This window comes from Canis aureus, chromosome 31 (assembly GCF_053574225.1).
Source record: "Canis aureus isolate CA01 chromosome 31, VMU_Caureus_v.1.0, whole genome shotgun sequence".
In the NCBI taxonomy this organism is placed as follows: domain Eukaryota; kingdom Metazoa; phylum Chordata; class Mammalia; order Carnivora; family Canidae; genus Canis; species Canis aureus.
Window position 1 is genome coordinate 41786158 of NC_135641.1, and position 17209 is coordinate 41803366.

Here is a 17209-nt window from a genome sequence, read left to right on the forward strand (position 1 = left end):
AGGAACAAAGCTAATGCACCACCAGCATCTGACATAGAATTTGGCAAAGAGAAGGGATCATGGATGATGGCTGCCAAAATTGAGATAAATTGGGGTGGTAGCCTGGGAGTATAGTGTTTATACCAAAGTTGCACTTGACATAATTATTTTGGAGTGAGTGTTTTAGGGTTTTAAATATCACCGTCAAAGCTTATAACAACAACAACAACAGCAGCAGCAACAATGACGACGACAACAATAATAATTTCAGGGCTATTCATTGAGGGCTTACTATGTGCCAGGCACTGAGTTTAATGTTTTCTATTCATTGGTCCATGCAATACTTTACAAAGTAAGTATTATTATCTCCATTTTATGGTTGAGGAAATTGAAACTGAAAGACGTTACTTAATTAACTTGCCCAAGGTCACACATAGCTAGTCATCGGTAGTCCTGGTCCTAGGAGTGGAACAAGCCAGGGTCTCTGGCTTGACTATATTTCTCTAATGCAGACAATTCCTCTTCAGCAGACAGATACACAGAAACAGAGCTTTTGACTTATAAGCAATTTTCACAATTAGTGGCATCAAGATTAATTTATGTGCAAAATAGTGTGATGAACCCATGCCAGTATTTAAAAAGAAAGGGGAGGGGGACCGGTGAAGAATTTCAGAGTTTCTGGCAGTGTGCTGTTAGGATTTCCAGCCTAATCTTTTGTTAGGGTATTGCTATTTTTGACAGAAATGAGGAAAGGAAAAAGGGAGAATTTGGAGTCAAAGCCAGGTGACCTGAACAGTTCTCTTTATGTCATTGGAACTTCCACCTGCCCACTCTGGGGAGCTCTACATTCTAACTCGCTTCAAGAATAATTAGAATATCTCTCAGAATGAAATAGGATGCTAACATTCATGATATATTCATATGCAAAACTTTTTAAAAAGTCAATTTCACCCCTTTTAACTCCTTAAACCAACCAAAATCATGCCTTTCAAACCCCCACGTTAGTTAATACTGGGTTTCCTCCAAACACAGACATGACTCTCAGAGTGAGACAGGGTCTAGTAGTATTTGTGGTGCAATCTGTTTCTTGTTGTGCAAGACCTCAGGTGATGATTGCAAAACATGTTCTGGCGTCAAAGTTGAGAAATTTATTGTCTCTTTAGGAATCTTCATCTATCTTCAGAGAGCTCTCATTATTAACAACAACAAAAGCAATGATATTTTTTATTCAGAGTTTATGATGTGCCAAGTACTGTGCTAAGTGTACTACATAGATTATCTCATCATTCATCCTCATAATAACCTCTGGGACATAGATGCTATTACTATCTGCAATTTATAGAATAAGACATGGAAGTTTTGATCCATTTGTCATAATTTCAGCATCTTCAGAGTAAACTCTAATTTACTTGGCAACACTTAGACATTAGAAAATAGCACAGAACACTTGGAATTAAATTTGAGCTCCTTTGGGTTAAACTTTTTTTATGTTTAATTGGTTTTCTACATTTCACTATTGTAGAAAATGTGGAATAGGATGGGCATCTGATTGAAGAAAAAAAGGATAAGAAGAGAACATCTTTATTTCTTCACACACAAAATGTGACACCCTAGGGCCTTTCTGCATTCCCTCTTATGTAGACTTTATTGTTCCACCATTTTTTTTTTAAAGATGCAAGGTTGGATTTATAGGACAGAAAAAAACTCTTTCTCTGTATCCTTCCACAAGTTTTCTAGGTCATTATTTGCAGAAAGTACACAAAGTCTAAGGATGGTGCATTTCTAAATTATATTAGACATGTCTATAGGTAACGCAAATACATAGCACATATCATTCAAAACAGAAAAGGGACAAAAGTAATTATCATGATATACATCAGCAAAATGGAGGAATTCACAAAGTCAATCAATGTTTGTTTTCTCTAATGAAGTTTTGGACGTCCGTTGCAACAACCGGTGTTAAATTTCTTTTCTATACGCATGTAAAATTATTTATTCTTCCAATGATTTACTTATAATTTGGATCATGTCCAAAAGATTCAACTTTTCTTAAGGGAAACAGTTACTTTTAAGCCATCAGTTATCATCGCAACCTTAAGATTAGTACTTTTGTTGTAAGATTAGACATTTATGAGTGTGTAATTTTAAATCCTTAAGATGTAAAAGATGGTTAGAAGCTTGAAGCTTTAGAGTATTTTAACCTTCATTTTTTTCCTTGAAGTCACAAACACTATAGACCTTACATATGTACAGGCTGCGTGCGTTGTAGTCTTTTAGTCAGATATTTAACCTAAGTTATATGAAATGACTACGTTTGTCTTTATTAGTGTCTGTTATAGAAATCATATGTGAAGAAGCAACACTTTATAGTGCTCAGGGTTCATACAGCTTTGTCATGCCGAGGGAAAGGAAAAATCACTTGATGGTGGTATGATCGTGTCTATCTTCCAACATACAACTAACTATATGTCACATAGGACTGATTAATGCTAGCCCACACTAAAGCTGTTCTGGTAAAGGCAAACTGTCTCCAATAAAGAAAGAGAAAGCCCTTCAGGCAGATGGCCAGTTTAAGAATAAAAATTAGCCTACAGTCTTCATTTATACTATTTGAAGGCATAAGTGAGAACTTATTTTAACCAAAAAAACTGTGATGTATTTTTAGTATCTTGCATGGTGTTTGAATGGATTTTACACTTTCAATTAAATCAGAACTAAGTTAAAATAAACTCCTAACACTACTATCATCTCTTCAGAATCACTTGTCTTGAGTCTACCTGTCAGTATATTCTCCTCCCTTGCAAGATACACAATAATCTCTTAAAATCATAGAGTTCTATGAGGCTGTAACAGCTGACGTGGTTTCTTGCTGCTTGTGGTTGTAGCACTATTCCTGAGTGATTGCTTTTATCAATGGTAATATAACTGGGGCACCTGGGTGGCTCAGTGGTTGAGCATCTGCCTTCAGCCCAGGGTGTGATCCCGGGGTCCTAAGACTGAGTCCTGTATTGGGCTCTCCATGGGGAGCCTGCTTCTCCCTCTGCCTGTGTCTCTTCCTCTCTTCCTCTGTGTCTCTCATGAATGGGTAAATAAAATCTTAAAAAAAAATAGTAATATCACTCACTGTTTTATGTTACTAGATTTCTGAACAAACACTTAAATTTATTTTGGGGTCACTCTTTTTTTTTGGAAAGTTGTGATTTATGTATGCATTATTTTCAATTTCCAGTGGGATCAGCTTTTAGAACAAAATACCAGCAATAACACAACCAAAGTCTCAAATCCTTTGCTGGATCCTCAGCATCCCACCTACTTCCATTTCTACTAACCTCTACTATCTATCTGGCTTCTCAATGAGTGTAGTCATGAATTAAGTCATCTTAAAATATTGTGTTTTGATTTGGCTGAACAGAAACCTACTGCCTGTGTATTACCTTAAGAAGGGAAAAGATAAGAGTATATTAGACTATAGGGATACCAAGATGCCTGGGTGGCTCAGTGGTTGAGCCCCTGCCTTTGGCTTGGGGCATGATCCCAGGGTCCTGCGATCGAGTCCCACATCGGGCTCCCTGCAGGGAGCCTGCTTCTCCCTCTGCCTGTGTCTCTGCCTCTCTCTGTATCCCTCATGAATAAATAAATGTTTTTTAAAACAAGAAAGAAAATTTTAGACCACATAGTTTATTATTATCTAATCTATTTCTCACAGTATTATATATAATATAGCGTTATACAATACTATGACAAATAAAAGGTAGAAGAGACAAGATCTAATGCAACAAATCAGTGAATTACATTTTCATGAATGGGATTACTTCAGCTTTTTTAAGATGACACTGTGTTTGACAAACTTGAAATAATTGACATTTAAAAGTTAAGAAATTTCTTCTTGCCAAGTTCTGAAAGATATTATTTCTTGAAGACTCAAAAATCTGCAACACTGAGCTTGTATATAGCAACACAAACTGGACTTGAATATGGCCACTCCCTTCAGAAAGGCTGTGGTTATGGTGACCAGATGGCCAGTGTGGTCATAGCAGCCCTAATTTATTCATATTTTCCTGGTATTTCTTAATAGTGCCCATTTCCACTAAGTTTTAAAGATAAATTATATGGTCATGGTAGTTAGTGGTCTTTAGTTCTCTGTAACTCATACAACTCTTTTTTCTTACAATTGGCCTTCTTCGCACACCATCAGCCTGAGATTTGTGAGCATTTAAATGTATTATTACTGTCCTAGTATCCCTCATCTAGTTCATACATGTAGAAATACACAACAAACTCCGCCTTCATGATGGATAGAAACTTTTGTTGTACTTTCCCCATTAGTATTACCTTCTGTTTGCTTCCTCTTACACAGCATGGTCCTAACTAAAGATTCTGTGTAATACCATCTAGTTTTTGCCATATAGGTATTTACTATAGGAGGCATGATACTACCACAATAACTACTATGTGCACACTCATATTTATCTTTCAACCAGGGTTGACTAATTTCATGTAATATCTTCTTACTGCTGCAGCTAAATGGTTCTTAACCACAAACTCAAAACTGGCTAATTTAATTTGCAAGCCCTGACCTGGTGCTTGGTATGTGCCAAAGTCTGTGGAAGTCATTGAACAAACAGAAGTAAAAGACATGCCATTCATATTATCAAGAGTTAGAATTTCTCTTCACAAAATAAAAATAGTCTGTACTTTTGTTTGTTTCACATCTCTGCATATTTTTTCTTGTCTACCATCTTTGTTATGAAGGTAGAGTCAAATGATGTGTGTATGTATGTGTGTGCCAGTGTGAGTGCTGGGAAAGAAAAGACAGATTCAAGTAAAGACATTCTACTTCAACACATACACTTTTATGTGGATAGAAACAAAGAGATGTTAAAGAGCTAGGCTACTTGCTATTTCAGGTAAGACCTCACAGGTTGGCTGTTTCTTGGGGAGTTACAGCAACTTCAATTTAGATTTATGGCCTGAAAATGTGCTTTCATCAATTTTACCAGTGTCAGTTGTCTGCTCAAGGATGACCAGCATCCCTGCAGAGCCTAAACCAAAATAAAATATCCTTATTTTTATTCAATTTTCTACCATCTATATATTCTTGCTCTCTCCTCTGGTAGGTAGGATGTTACTAAAAGAATATTGACCCATAAAATAAAAGGACCTGCTCATTGTTGTAAAGCTGACTGATCCCTTCCATTCCACTACAGGTCATAGCATTTTTCTCTAGCCTTTCTGGTTGAGAATCTCAGTTTTTATGAGGCTATCCTGGGAATCTCTTCTGGAGTATTTACTAGATATCCCTTCCTGGGTAGAGCTGGTTATGCTCAGAAAACCTTAGATGGCCTAATTTCTAGGGACTGGTTATAAATACTCTAATGTGAATCAGAAAGAGATGATTCACTTCACTGCAAATCATGATTTGAAGACTTCCTAAGTCACATAGTAATGGCATTCTCTTGTATTTACTAAGTGTCTTTCAACTTCAGAAACATGACTACTTGGCATTCTAGAGGAAATAACTTTGAGGTGTTGGCTTTTCCAGTTTTAATGTAATGTCCTCGTAAGAGGCCTGAACCAAACTACCCAAATCTCCGAGAAGTTAATTGATAAACATGAATCTTATATATATGGATTTGCAACTTATTGTTTTACATTGCAAATCTAATAGCTAAGGGACACTATGTTATTTATGTTCATTCTTTCCCTTGGGGAAACCATAATGACTAATACTGTATATTGAGGACTATACTTGCCAAGGAAGCCAAGGTGAAAAACTCTTGTATCACAAATTAATTGTATCTGCTTCTCTGTTGGAAAGTCCATGCCAGTATAACCAACAATTATTAGGAACTCCCTCAAGGAATATTTTTTTTTTTTTTTTTTTTTTTTTTTCCCTCAAGGAATATTGTCAGGTGGGTCATTGTATATTAAATAGATACACTTAATTTCACTGCAGGGATATACATATCAAGGACAATGGTTATTCGGTTCCAATTTTACATGACAAATACTAACAAACTCTTAATTTTCAAGTTCTTATTGTTTGTTTGTTTTAGGATCCATAAAGAATTTTTGTCACAACTTTAACTCAGCCATGCTTGATATAGTTAAGTTACAGTCAGTGATATGCTGATGACTTGACTCTCCCCGGACCCAAAAAGCCTAAATTTGTAGCATTTGCTAACTTCCAGAGTGTAAATTCTCCCAGCATTGCTAATTTCTGCTCTATTTTAACAATTGGCTCTCCTCAAATTCCAGAAAATCAATATTTGGCTTTCTGAAATTTATAAAGGCCGACCTCAGCACACCACTAGCAGTTTTTTTACTAGTTGTAATCTAGTTCTGAAGTTGCATTTATCCTTCCATTGATCTTCTGATTAGATTCAGAAGACACGTTAATAGACCATTTCTTAGAAAATACTATTTTACAAATAGTGGTATCTGTTTACTTTGGACCTATTAGCTTCATTTGTAGCTAGGGACTTAAAAAGTATGGTACTGAAGGAAGCTTACCTCTTAAATGTTCTCTCATTCACACAGTCAGGAAAAGTATGTGGGTGGAATGAAAGTCACAGAGACAACTCAGTGGAGAAAATAAAATGTAGGAAGAAGTCATAAATGAGTACAAAAGATGGAACACAGTAGAGAAAGCATAAGGAAAAACAGAATGTAAAAAATGAGATTGATAAATGGACTATTTTAATTTTTAAAAATGCACATTAACACACAGGTGACATTTTGGTTATTTGACTGCAAAGTGATTGTAATTGGGATTAATTCTGTCTTCTACCTTCGTCATTTAATTCAGTTTGGAAACTCTTAGGACCATCTTATAAAAATGGAATTAATGTCGACTTCATGGTATTAATTTTATGGAACCATTTTATTATCCATTTAAATTCCTTAAGCTTCACTTTCCAAGTGTTATTTGCAAAGTTTCTAAGGACAATAACCACCCGCAACCTAGGCTTCTCATCCCTATTACTGCAGATCTTGGAGAGTTGTGCTTGGAGATAAGCGTAAAAACCACTCACATTCTCTTGCTAAATTCCTGAGATAATAAAGTGGATAAGTAAGAAATGGCAGCTATTCATTGGAGATGGGGAAAATTCACTGAGAGATTCATCAAAGGGAAGGGAAATCCAATATGATGAGCTTGACTCAGGTAGAAAAAAAGCCTTGGCTGTCATAGGTGAGAAGGAACTCTGAGTGTAGCACTGAAGATGTTGCACAATTCTTGTAATATATATATATATATATATATATATATATATATATATATATATATATTTTTTTTTTTTTTTTTTTTTTTTTTTGCTGTAAGTCTAGGTTCTGGGGATGAGAATATTAAAGACTGCTTCACAAGGTTTTTTATAAACTACATTGGGGTCCAGGAGGCAATATGTTAGAACAGCTCTAACAACCCTTGATGTTATAACTGATGCCATCTCCTCTAGAAAGAGCTCCTAAGGTCTTTTTCATGTGGTTGGATTTCATTTTTCCAGAACTCAAGAAAGAGAGAGTCACAGAATTGTGTCATTACAACCAGGACCAGGAAGCTACTTGAGAGCAAGAGGTCAAGTTCATTTCTAATCTTCCCTGGAAGTTTTCCCATCATTATCAGTGACCTCATGGCTGGAAAGTTTGAATTTTACTAAGAGCTATGAACATGAAATGGCTTTAATTAAAGAAAAAGATAGTCAATAATTGTTGGTTTGACGTTTATAAGACAATAATTCTGGTAAAATCATACTCCATGAGAGAAATGGAAAGTTCTATTATGCTATTACCAGAAGCTGAGAATAAAATTAATTTAACTTGAAATAAATCTTCACAAAAGTTATAACAAACATACCGGGCAGCTTCTGAATATCTCTCCAGACATCTAAACACTGTTGCCTGGCGAAGATGATTTCGGAAATAAGCTGGGTTTAAAACAATGCTCCTGTAAAAAGATAAAAGAAATGCAAATATTATTAGGTTTTTAAAAATCAATTACCAGAAGTGTGTAGGAATGAAATAACATGTATTCAGTTTTATGTACTGTGTATTTTAAAAGGTACTAATGAATGAAGCCCCTGTCTTCCTGTAATGTCAGTTAAGACAAATAAACAAGTATTATGGAAAAACTAATTAAGTTTGCATGATAAAAGAATTTTATTTATAGTACTGAATGTCTTTTGTAGATATGACAGTGAATCCAACTTATATTACATATAAGACCTGATGTTATTTTATTTGCTTATGTTAATAAACCAGGCAAAAATCAGAAGTTATTTATGGTATGTGTACTTATAATGAAGGATGGGTTTGTTAGCTGTTGAATTTCAGTTAAAAGAAAGGACCTGGAATTTGGATGATGTGTTCATTTGCACTCAATAATTAGGTGCTTAGTGGAATGAAAGGAACCTGTACCATTGGAAAAGGACTCTAGTCTTGACCTTGCCACTTCTGGGGAGGCCTTCCTCACTTTGGGTTTCATTTCTTTTTTACTGAAATTATAAGGCTTGGCTTGAGGATAAGATGATCTATCTATCCTTATTTGTTGATTCTTCTATCCCCTAAGTTCTGGAATCTTGATTCATGCCCAGATGAAAAGATGATCATTCCCTAGCTGTCTTCTTGCCTAAAGATAAACTGGTAGGCATTTGCCTTCTTTGATTCATCAGAAGCTAGGCACTGTTCAAGGCATTTGATATAATGAGGTGAACTAGACATAGTCCAGAGCCTATCACCACATGGGGAGACAGCTATTAATGAAAGTTTGAAATGTAGCTTCTACTACTAGAGTGTATCTTGTTACTGATGTGGGACACAGAATGTTATAAAACCAACACAGTATTATTAAGCAAACTTCTTCTGAGCCTGTTTTCACAAGTTAATGTGAATCACTTGGAATTAGTTCATTATTGAATTTGGTTTTTATCCCTTTTGAGAATCAAATGTAAACTATATACCCCTGCTCAGAAAAATGCACCCAAACATAATTGCCCAAGTTTAGGGAATTCATGTGATCCCTGAAGCCTAGTCACGTCCAGATGAAAAAAACATGCCAACAAAAATAATTTCATTCCAAGAGCCACTGCTCAGAGAAAGGATAACGTAGAAAAGGAACATCTATCTGGTCCATGTAGAATCATGGAATTATATGATGCTGAGATGGATTGATTGAATGATTCAGCTCACTTTAAACACAACAGAAACCAGAGGGGTTATGGGACTTTTCTAAAATCATACACAAGTTAGTTAAAGAAAGGTTTCAAGTTTATTGTGTTTCCTATCTCTAGCCACAGTCCTTCATACTACACCCATGACTTTTCCTATGATAATTTCGGAATTAAAGGGGCCTAGGTTAGTGAAGTTTTACATCACCCTATTTTGTACAAATGAATACATTAAATCCCAAGAATGTACATTATTTCCCTTGATGATTTCTTATTAAAATGTTGGAAATCTAAAAGCTATTACATGAGTTCATTCCATATCAATACTGAACTGCTAATATTTTACATTAATTCAGGAACAGACTATGTTTATATGTTTTATCCTTGTAAAAGTCATTTTATAAAAGTATTATGAGAGGGAGTAAGAGCAGAGCTCTGTCAGGGGCCTAGGACTTCTGACGGACTAAAATTTTTCTTTCACATTATAGCTAATTCTTCCTTCTATCATTATAATCATTCATTCACTTGTGCATTTTTACTAAGTGCCTAAAAATGTGAGGGGACAAAATCCCCTCACATGGGAATGGATGTTTCTAGCCTTTGACACTTCTTTGACCATGATATGTAGTATTCTGGTATTGCTGAGCTATTCTCTAAGAATCTTGCTTTGTCAAGCAAGTTTTGTTTTGTTTTGTTTTTTTCCAGACAAGTTCTATTGACAAAATATAAAGGCTGGAGAGGAGGTTGGAGTGTGGTGGACACGAGTAGTAGTGAGGGAAAGGTTTCATTAAAGGAGGTGGAAGAAAAGGAGGAGTCATCAAAATTGTCCGGGATGTAGGAGAAAAAGAAGATTTTCAAGGGTAGTGAAGATTGATGACGTAAACAACATGGGAACTATTTCAGTGTGACTTTTAAAAAGGATAGTTTTTAATTTTTTGTTTTCTTTAAATTGTTTGTAAATACAAGTCCTCTTTTTTGGTGTTGAAGAAATACAAATAGAGGACGGAGTTTAGAAATCACTAGAGCAAATTGGAATAGATTCTTTTAGCCATAATTTAACCCTACACGGTACCATGCGAGTCATAGCTTTATCTGAGGGACCCAAAGAAGACCTGGAACCAATCTACCTGGGAGGTGAAGAATGTTTAGAAACTTGAGATATATTTGACAATTTATTATTTCTGGCTCTCATACTGCAGCATTCACTGTGCTTATGATATGCTTTATTAGATATTTGGCAAAGAAATGCTAGTGGTGATTATTGAAGCCTAGATTTTACACTTTTAATAATGTATTTGATACGTTCTAAAATAACATATCCTTTTAAAGATGTATTTTATGTGCATACAACTTGTAAAGGAGCTGTTGATTTAGCCTTTACAAGTTCTTAATCAAAAAATAAAAAATAAAAAAATAATAAAAGTTCTTAATCATTTATCTTTTGATGTCATTTGGGGAGCAGTAGGAGGCAGTCTAGGACCAAAATGGACAATCTGGGGCTATAGCGAAAAAAGAGACAAACAAAAGCCCCTGCAACCCTACAATTATAATCAGAGAGAGAAGAACTCTGTGCTGATGGGTCTGATTTTATCACAGAGGAAATAACTCTAATTTAGCTATGTTGATAGGGCTTTTGGTAAAAAAACAAGATCATGTTAAAGAGAATAGCTAAATTATAGAACTCATTGAATTTTTTTGTCAGAAGAATGGCGATAGTGGTAGGGACAGGCCATGATTGCTCATTCATGTGACAGCACTATTCTAACAGAATGAGATAATATAAAATAATCGATATTATAATAGATAAAAGTTTTCAAATAATTTCTTCTCTCAGAGATTGATATGCCACCTCTGTTGTACATAAGTTTATATGCACAGTTGGATCCATGGCTGGACTTTGTATCCCACACTTTTAATCTGTTTCCATGCAGAACAAATTGTTTTAATTATTGTCACTTTAAAAGACACCTTAATTCCTGGAAGAGAAGAACTGCCTAATGCCTTCTTTGTGGAAAAAAAACCTTTTTCATCTTTAAAAGTCACGAAAAATAGCACTTGGTAGTTTTCATTGTGTTAAGATAAAAGCACTAGATTAATTTTAGTTAGAATAGACATTCTTGTACTGTTGTCTTCCCATCCAGGGATGTGACATTTATTTTCTTCATTCAAATGTTTTTGTTTGTTTGTTTGTTTTTTTGTCTCCCAGTAACTTTTTAACTTACTTCCTTTTGCTTTTTATTTTTTAAAAAAGAGAAGTTTCACTAATTTCTTATTAAGTGTTAAATTTTAAAATTATACACGAGAATATACATATACACATATATATTCCTTACTACTTGAAGCCTGATCAGCAGCAACTGAGAACTCATTAGAAATGTAAAATCTTGATTTCCACCTCAAACCTGCTGGGGATCCCTGGGTGGCTCAGAGGTTGAGCACCTGCCTTCAGCCCAGGGCGTGATCCTGGAGACCTGGGATGGAGTCCCATGTCCGGCTCCCTGTGTGGAGCCTGCTTCTCCCTCTGCCTGTGTCTCTGTGTCTCTCATGAATAAATAAAATCTTTAAAACAAAACAAAAATCTGCTGAATCTGCTTTTTTTTTTTTTAAAGATTTTTTTATTTATTCATGAGACACAGAGAGGCAGAGACACAGGCAGAGGGAGAAGCAGGCTCCCCGTGGGGAACCGGATGCAGGACTCAATCACAGATCCCCAGATCACACCCTGAGCCAAAGGCAGACACTCAACTCCTGGGCCACCCAGGTGTCCCTGAATTTCATTTTAACAAAACTGTCAGGTGATTTGTATGCATCTTAAAGTTTGAGAAACATTGCCTATATTCATAGTAAGAATGGGATTTTTTCCATTATTTCCTAATTTCTTATTGCTAGTATTTACATATACATTTTAAAAATATTATTTTTGTATCCTTTTGATTTAATATTGCAAAAATGTGGTTTTATTCACATCTGTAAATAATGATGGTTGGTGCTGCTTTTCAACATTTACATCTGTTTTCTTCTCTTACTGCATAGGCTACAATATTTTTTTTTTTAAGATTTTGTTTATTTATTCATGAGAGACACATAGAGAGAGAGAGAGAGAGAGAGAGAAAGAGAGAGAGAGGCAGAGGCTTGGGCAGAGGGAGAAGCAGACTCCCTGTGGGACTTGATCCCAGGACCCCAGTATCAAGACCTGAGCCAAGGCAGAGACCCTCAACCGCTGAGCCACCCAGGTGTCTCAGGTACAATATTTTTTAAAGGAATTCAAGTAAGTGAAGTAATCTAGGGATGATTTCATATTTCATTGATAATTATGATTATGGATTGATATGATAAAGAATTATTTTTTCCAAGAATTATTATCAGAAAGAAATGTTTATTTTTTTCAAATATCCTTTGGATCTATCAGCATGATCTTGTGGACTTTGTCCTTTGACTTTTTGAAGGAGTGATTTGTATTAATTATTTATTCAAAAGCACATTGAAATTAAGAAACAATATTAAAGTCAAGGATTAAGCAAGTAAGTAATAGAATGACTATATCCAGGACAAAGAGTAAACAAGCATAAAAATAAAGTGGTTTTATTGGCATTGTTATTATTATAATACTGTGATTTTTATAAAATATCATGCTGGTATTGCCAGAAGTCTTGAATATTTTGTCTTTGAACCAAACTAATCTTAGTTTTAGCCATTCTTTCTACTGTTCTGTCTTTAGTTCATTCATTTCTACTTTATATTTACTAATTCATTTTTGTCCTCTCTGGATTTTATTATTTCTCTTCTTATTCTTCACTTAATATTCAATCTATTTATGTTTTCTTTCTAAATAAAGAAAGCACTTATAGCTATAATTATTTTTACTGATTTTTACTATATCTTTAAGAATGATAGAGTATGTTTTATGCTTATAACTTTTTTCCTAGTCTCTAATTGTAAATTTGTATTCTTCCTTGATTAAAAAATTATATAGGATAGCATTGTTCAATTTCCAAAGGGTAGTTTTTCTTATTATAATTCTTACTGTAAATTTCTCATTTTATTACAGTTTGAACAGAGAATATATTGTACTTTTCTGCTTTTCATACACATTATGAGTACTAGATGATGGAGTTAGCAAACATTTTAAAGGCATGAAGAAGAAATAATACATTCCTCATTTGTAATGTATTATTAGTTAGAAAATGCTATATGAGAACTTATAAGATTTTTAATGATCTAGATAAAATTGCTAAATAGGTACCTGTTTCATTCAGTTTCCTTAGGAGATCTTTTTAGACCTAAATTTTAATGGTAATGATTAACATTTCAAAATTCAGTTTGTTTTTAAAGGCAATATTGATTTCATGATCTTTATTCTCCTCTTTATTCTCTAAATTTAGAAAATTAACTTACTTTAATATACTTTTATTTAAGTCAGTTTTATGTCTATAGTTTGTTGCATTTTGACAAATTTATAACCACACCACAATAAAGATATAGTATATTTCCAACTGCACCAAAAAATCACAATGGAAGTAGGAGTTTCCTATGTATTTCCCCAGAGACAGATATGTTTTTGCTTCTATGTCTCCACCAGAAGCCATAGATTTTTGTCTGGACTTTGTGAATGAGACTGTTAGCTATCACTCCTTCAGGGACTTAAGGTTTTGGCTTTATATGAGATTAGGGATCAGAAAAGCAATTCTTTGTCTAGGCAAAAAACTTTAAATCCAGTTCCCTTTATCTCATCTGGCCAGTAGCAAGGTAAATTAGCATTGATTCATCCTCCTGAATGACATTCCTCTCACTTTTCTAGTAAAGTGTTGAATATTCTTTTAGAAATAGTCGGTAGATCTAGAGAATTTCAAAAATGTGGATCATTTTTATTTCACCAAAGCAAGATATTCTTGTGGATAAGATGGTGACATTTATGCTAGATAATGGCATCATTCAGTGGATTATAACTAGCTAGACAACCGATCAATAATATTGAAGTATAGTCTGTGTTACTATGAAAGAAGGAATTTAATGGCTTGTCCTTAGCCTTTTTTTTGTGGACAATATTTTCATTAGTGACTAAGATTAAATGATTGTAAGGATGTCTATAAAACTTTCAGATGGCATAAATTTTACCTAACAAGGAGCTAACATCTTTGGTGACAGAAGCAAAGTTAAAAATGATCTGGACTGGTTAAAAATAAAAATCTGATGTTACAGTTTTACAAAATCAGTTTACAAATATGGTCATAGTTTAAGAGTGACCACGTGGAAAAAGTCTGAATATTTTTACCATCACAAGCTAAATCAGATACACTATGACTGAACTATAAAAACTGTACATAAAACTCATGTTAAATCAATCAAATGCATTCTGTCCAAATAATAAATAATATTTTCACTAAATTTTGCCTTAGCCATATAAGTCTATTAAATTCATCTCTAGTTCTGAGCATCTGTGAGAATATCACCATACTGTAGTGTGTCTCGGAGTGTCTAGTGGGTCTGGAGAACATAGTGTGTGAAGATACGGAATGAAAATGATATGTCTAGAGAATTAAATAAGATTAGTGGAGACTAAGTAAGTACTTTCAAATACAAAGACCTGCCATGTGGAAAATAGAATAATTATTCTATGCAATACCAGATGAGTCCAGGCAAAACCCAGTATTATGGAGTTATTAATAGTTCAGTTCACATAAGGAGGGACCAATGATGCAATAGGTTTTGAGAAGAGTTTTCCTTTTACTGGAATCATTTAAGTGATATTTAGAATGCCATCTGTCAAGATGTGTAGAAGAAAGTCTTGACTGAGTAGGAGATTAGGCTAAATGACTTTCAAGTATATTCACAAAAATCCTTATAATATGTTGCCAAGCACCATGAAGGGTCTGAGTTTTTCCGTACTTGCAAGCTAACAAGCTGGCCTGATGCAGTTTCATGGATGCTCATAGAATACATGAACCTCCAAGGCTGGAAACAAAGGACGGTTTCTTATACCAATAGCAATAGGTAGTCTGTAAATCTTGTCGTACTGATTCCTTGAGCCACAATTCCCAGATGGCAATGCAAAGAGAGCCTGATGATACTTCAGATGCAGTAGTTTGCATTACAAGAGAGGAATCCTGAGTTTAGGGAATGTAAATCTTTTACAATGGGCTATAAGCATGCCTGTCTTTAATTCTAGAGGGAGACACTCTCTCCATCCTCTCTAAGGATGTGAGCCGACTTGCCTTTTCTTTGAAGGCTGTTTACTATGCAATCATCTTTGAAAAGAGAGTCCAGAGCAAAGCCCAGTCAGTGCCTTGTTCACAAGATATGAAAAAATGTGGGAGGCCCATGGAAAATTGTGTTCCTACATAGATAACTTTTGTTCAGATATTAAGGCACTATTTGTTTATATTCATGCCATTAACAAATAAAAAAGGGCTCATAACAAGGTACAAATAATTAAAATGTCATAGGAAAATGACAGGATAGCTAATATTGAAGAGTGACTACATTCTCACCTATATATATTCTGTTCTAGGAGGAGTTTAAGAGGTAGCTTGTAGAATACTTATGAGGTTAAATCAAAGTAAAAATAACTCACAGGAAACAAAAAGGAAAAATGGATAAATTGGGCTATATCAAAATCAAAAACTTATGTGCATCAAAGGACATGATCAACAGAGTGAAAAGGCAACAGATGGAATGGGAGAAAATATTCGCAAATCATATATCTTATAAGGGGGTTAATTTCCAGAATACATAAGGAACTCCTACAACTCAACAATGAAAAACAAAGAATCCAATTTAAATATGGGCAAAATACTGGAATAGACATTTCTCCAAAAAAGATACACATGGCCAATAAGCGTATGAAAAGATGCTCAATATCACTAATCATTAGGGAAATGCAAATCAAAACCACAATGAGATACCACCTCACACTCCTTAGAAGAGATACTGTCAAAAAACCAGAAAATAGTGTTGACAGGGATGTGGAAAAATCGGAACCCTTGTAAATGGTTTGTGGGAATATGAAATGGTGCAGCTGCTATGGAAAACAGTACGGCAGTTCCTCAAAAAATTAAAAATAGAATTACCATACGATCCAGCAATTCCACTTTTATGTATATACCCAAAAGAATTGAAAGCAGTGTTTCAAAGATGTACCCCCACATTCATAGCAGTATTATTTACAATGGCCAAAATGTGGAAGCAACCCATGCCCTTCGACAGATGAGTGGATATACACAATGTAGTATATACATACAATTAAATATTACTCAGCCTCAAAAGGAAAGGGAATCCTTACACGTGCTACAACGTGGATGAACCTTCAGGATATTATGCTAAGTTAAATAAGCCCATCATAAAAAGGCAAATATTTATGTGAGGTAAGTAGATAAATTCATAGAGACAGAAAGTAGAATGATGATTGCCAGGGGCTGAGGTGAAAGGGAAATGCAAAGTTGTTAATAGAACAGAGTTTTAGTTTTGCAAGATGAAAACAGTTCTAGAGATAGACTGTATAGCAATGTGAATGTATTCACTGTACACTTAAAGAATGGTTAAGATGGCAAATTTTGTCTTACATGTGCTTTAGCATAACTAAATGCGAAATGAAAGCAAAACTGAATGGAGAAAGCAATATTAAAAGTAGGGATGTTAAGATGAAGCATGGATGAGGTCAGTACACAAAATATAAGATCTTACAAATTTGGTTGGGATGAACTGTATCTTGTTTCTTTTTCTTGGTTTGCTGGTAACTAATGGAAAGAGCGATGTATAAGTTTTAAACAAGCCAGTTGCTCAATTCAAATATTTCTTATAATCAGAAAGTTCACTTTATTCAAAGATGCTCTATAATGCAACAATCTGTGTCCTCAGTAACAGATTTACAGACAAATCAGTAAGGGATCTATATGGTTGCCTCTTAGAGCTTCTGTCAACATGGCTGTTGTCTTAAAATCAAATTTCAATCTAATGACTTAAATTCCAGAGTAGGTGGAAAAAATGGGAATATAAAGAGAATTTATGCAATTGTGTTGTCACTACATAAGGATTCAGTGAAGTCTTAGGGATGTGAGTTCATGTATTCA

The 17209-nt window shown here is 34.6% G+C and overlaps 1 protein-coding gene across 11 annotated transcripts in view; it reads right to left on the minus strand.

The window, feature by feature from the left end:
* SPATA16 (spermatogenesis associated 16) overlaps window positions 1–17209 on the minus strand; it is a 236312-nt gene that overhangs the window by 121823 nt on the left and 97280 nt on the right. For all 11 annotated transcript variants that reach the window (XM_077880363.1, XM_077880362.1, XM_077880361.1 and 8 more), the window contains exon 4: window positions 7835–7924. In XM_077880363.1, coding sequence (XP_077736489.1) covers window positions 7835–7924 — 90 coding nt within the window. The remainder of the gene's footprint in view (window positions 1–7834; window positions 7925–17209) is intronic.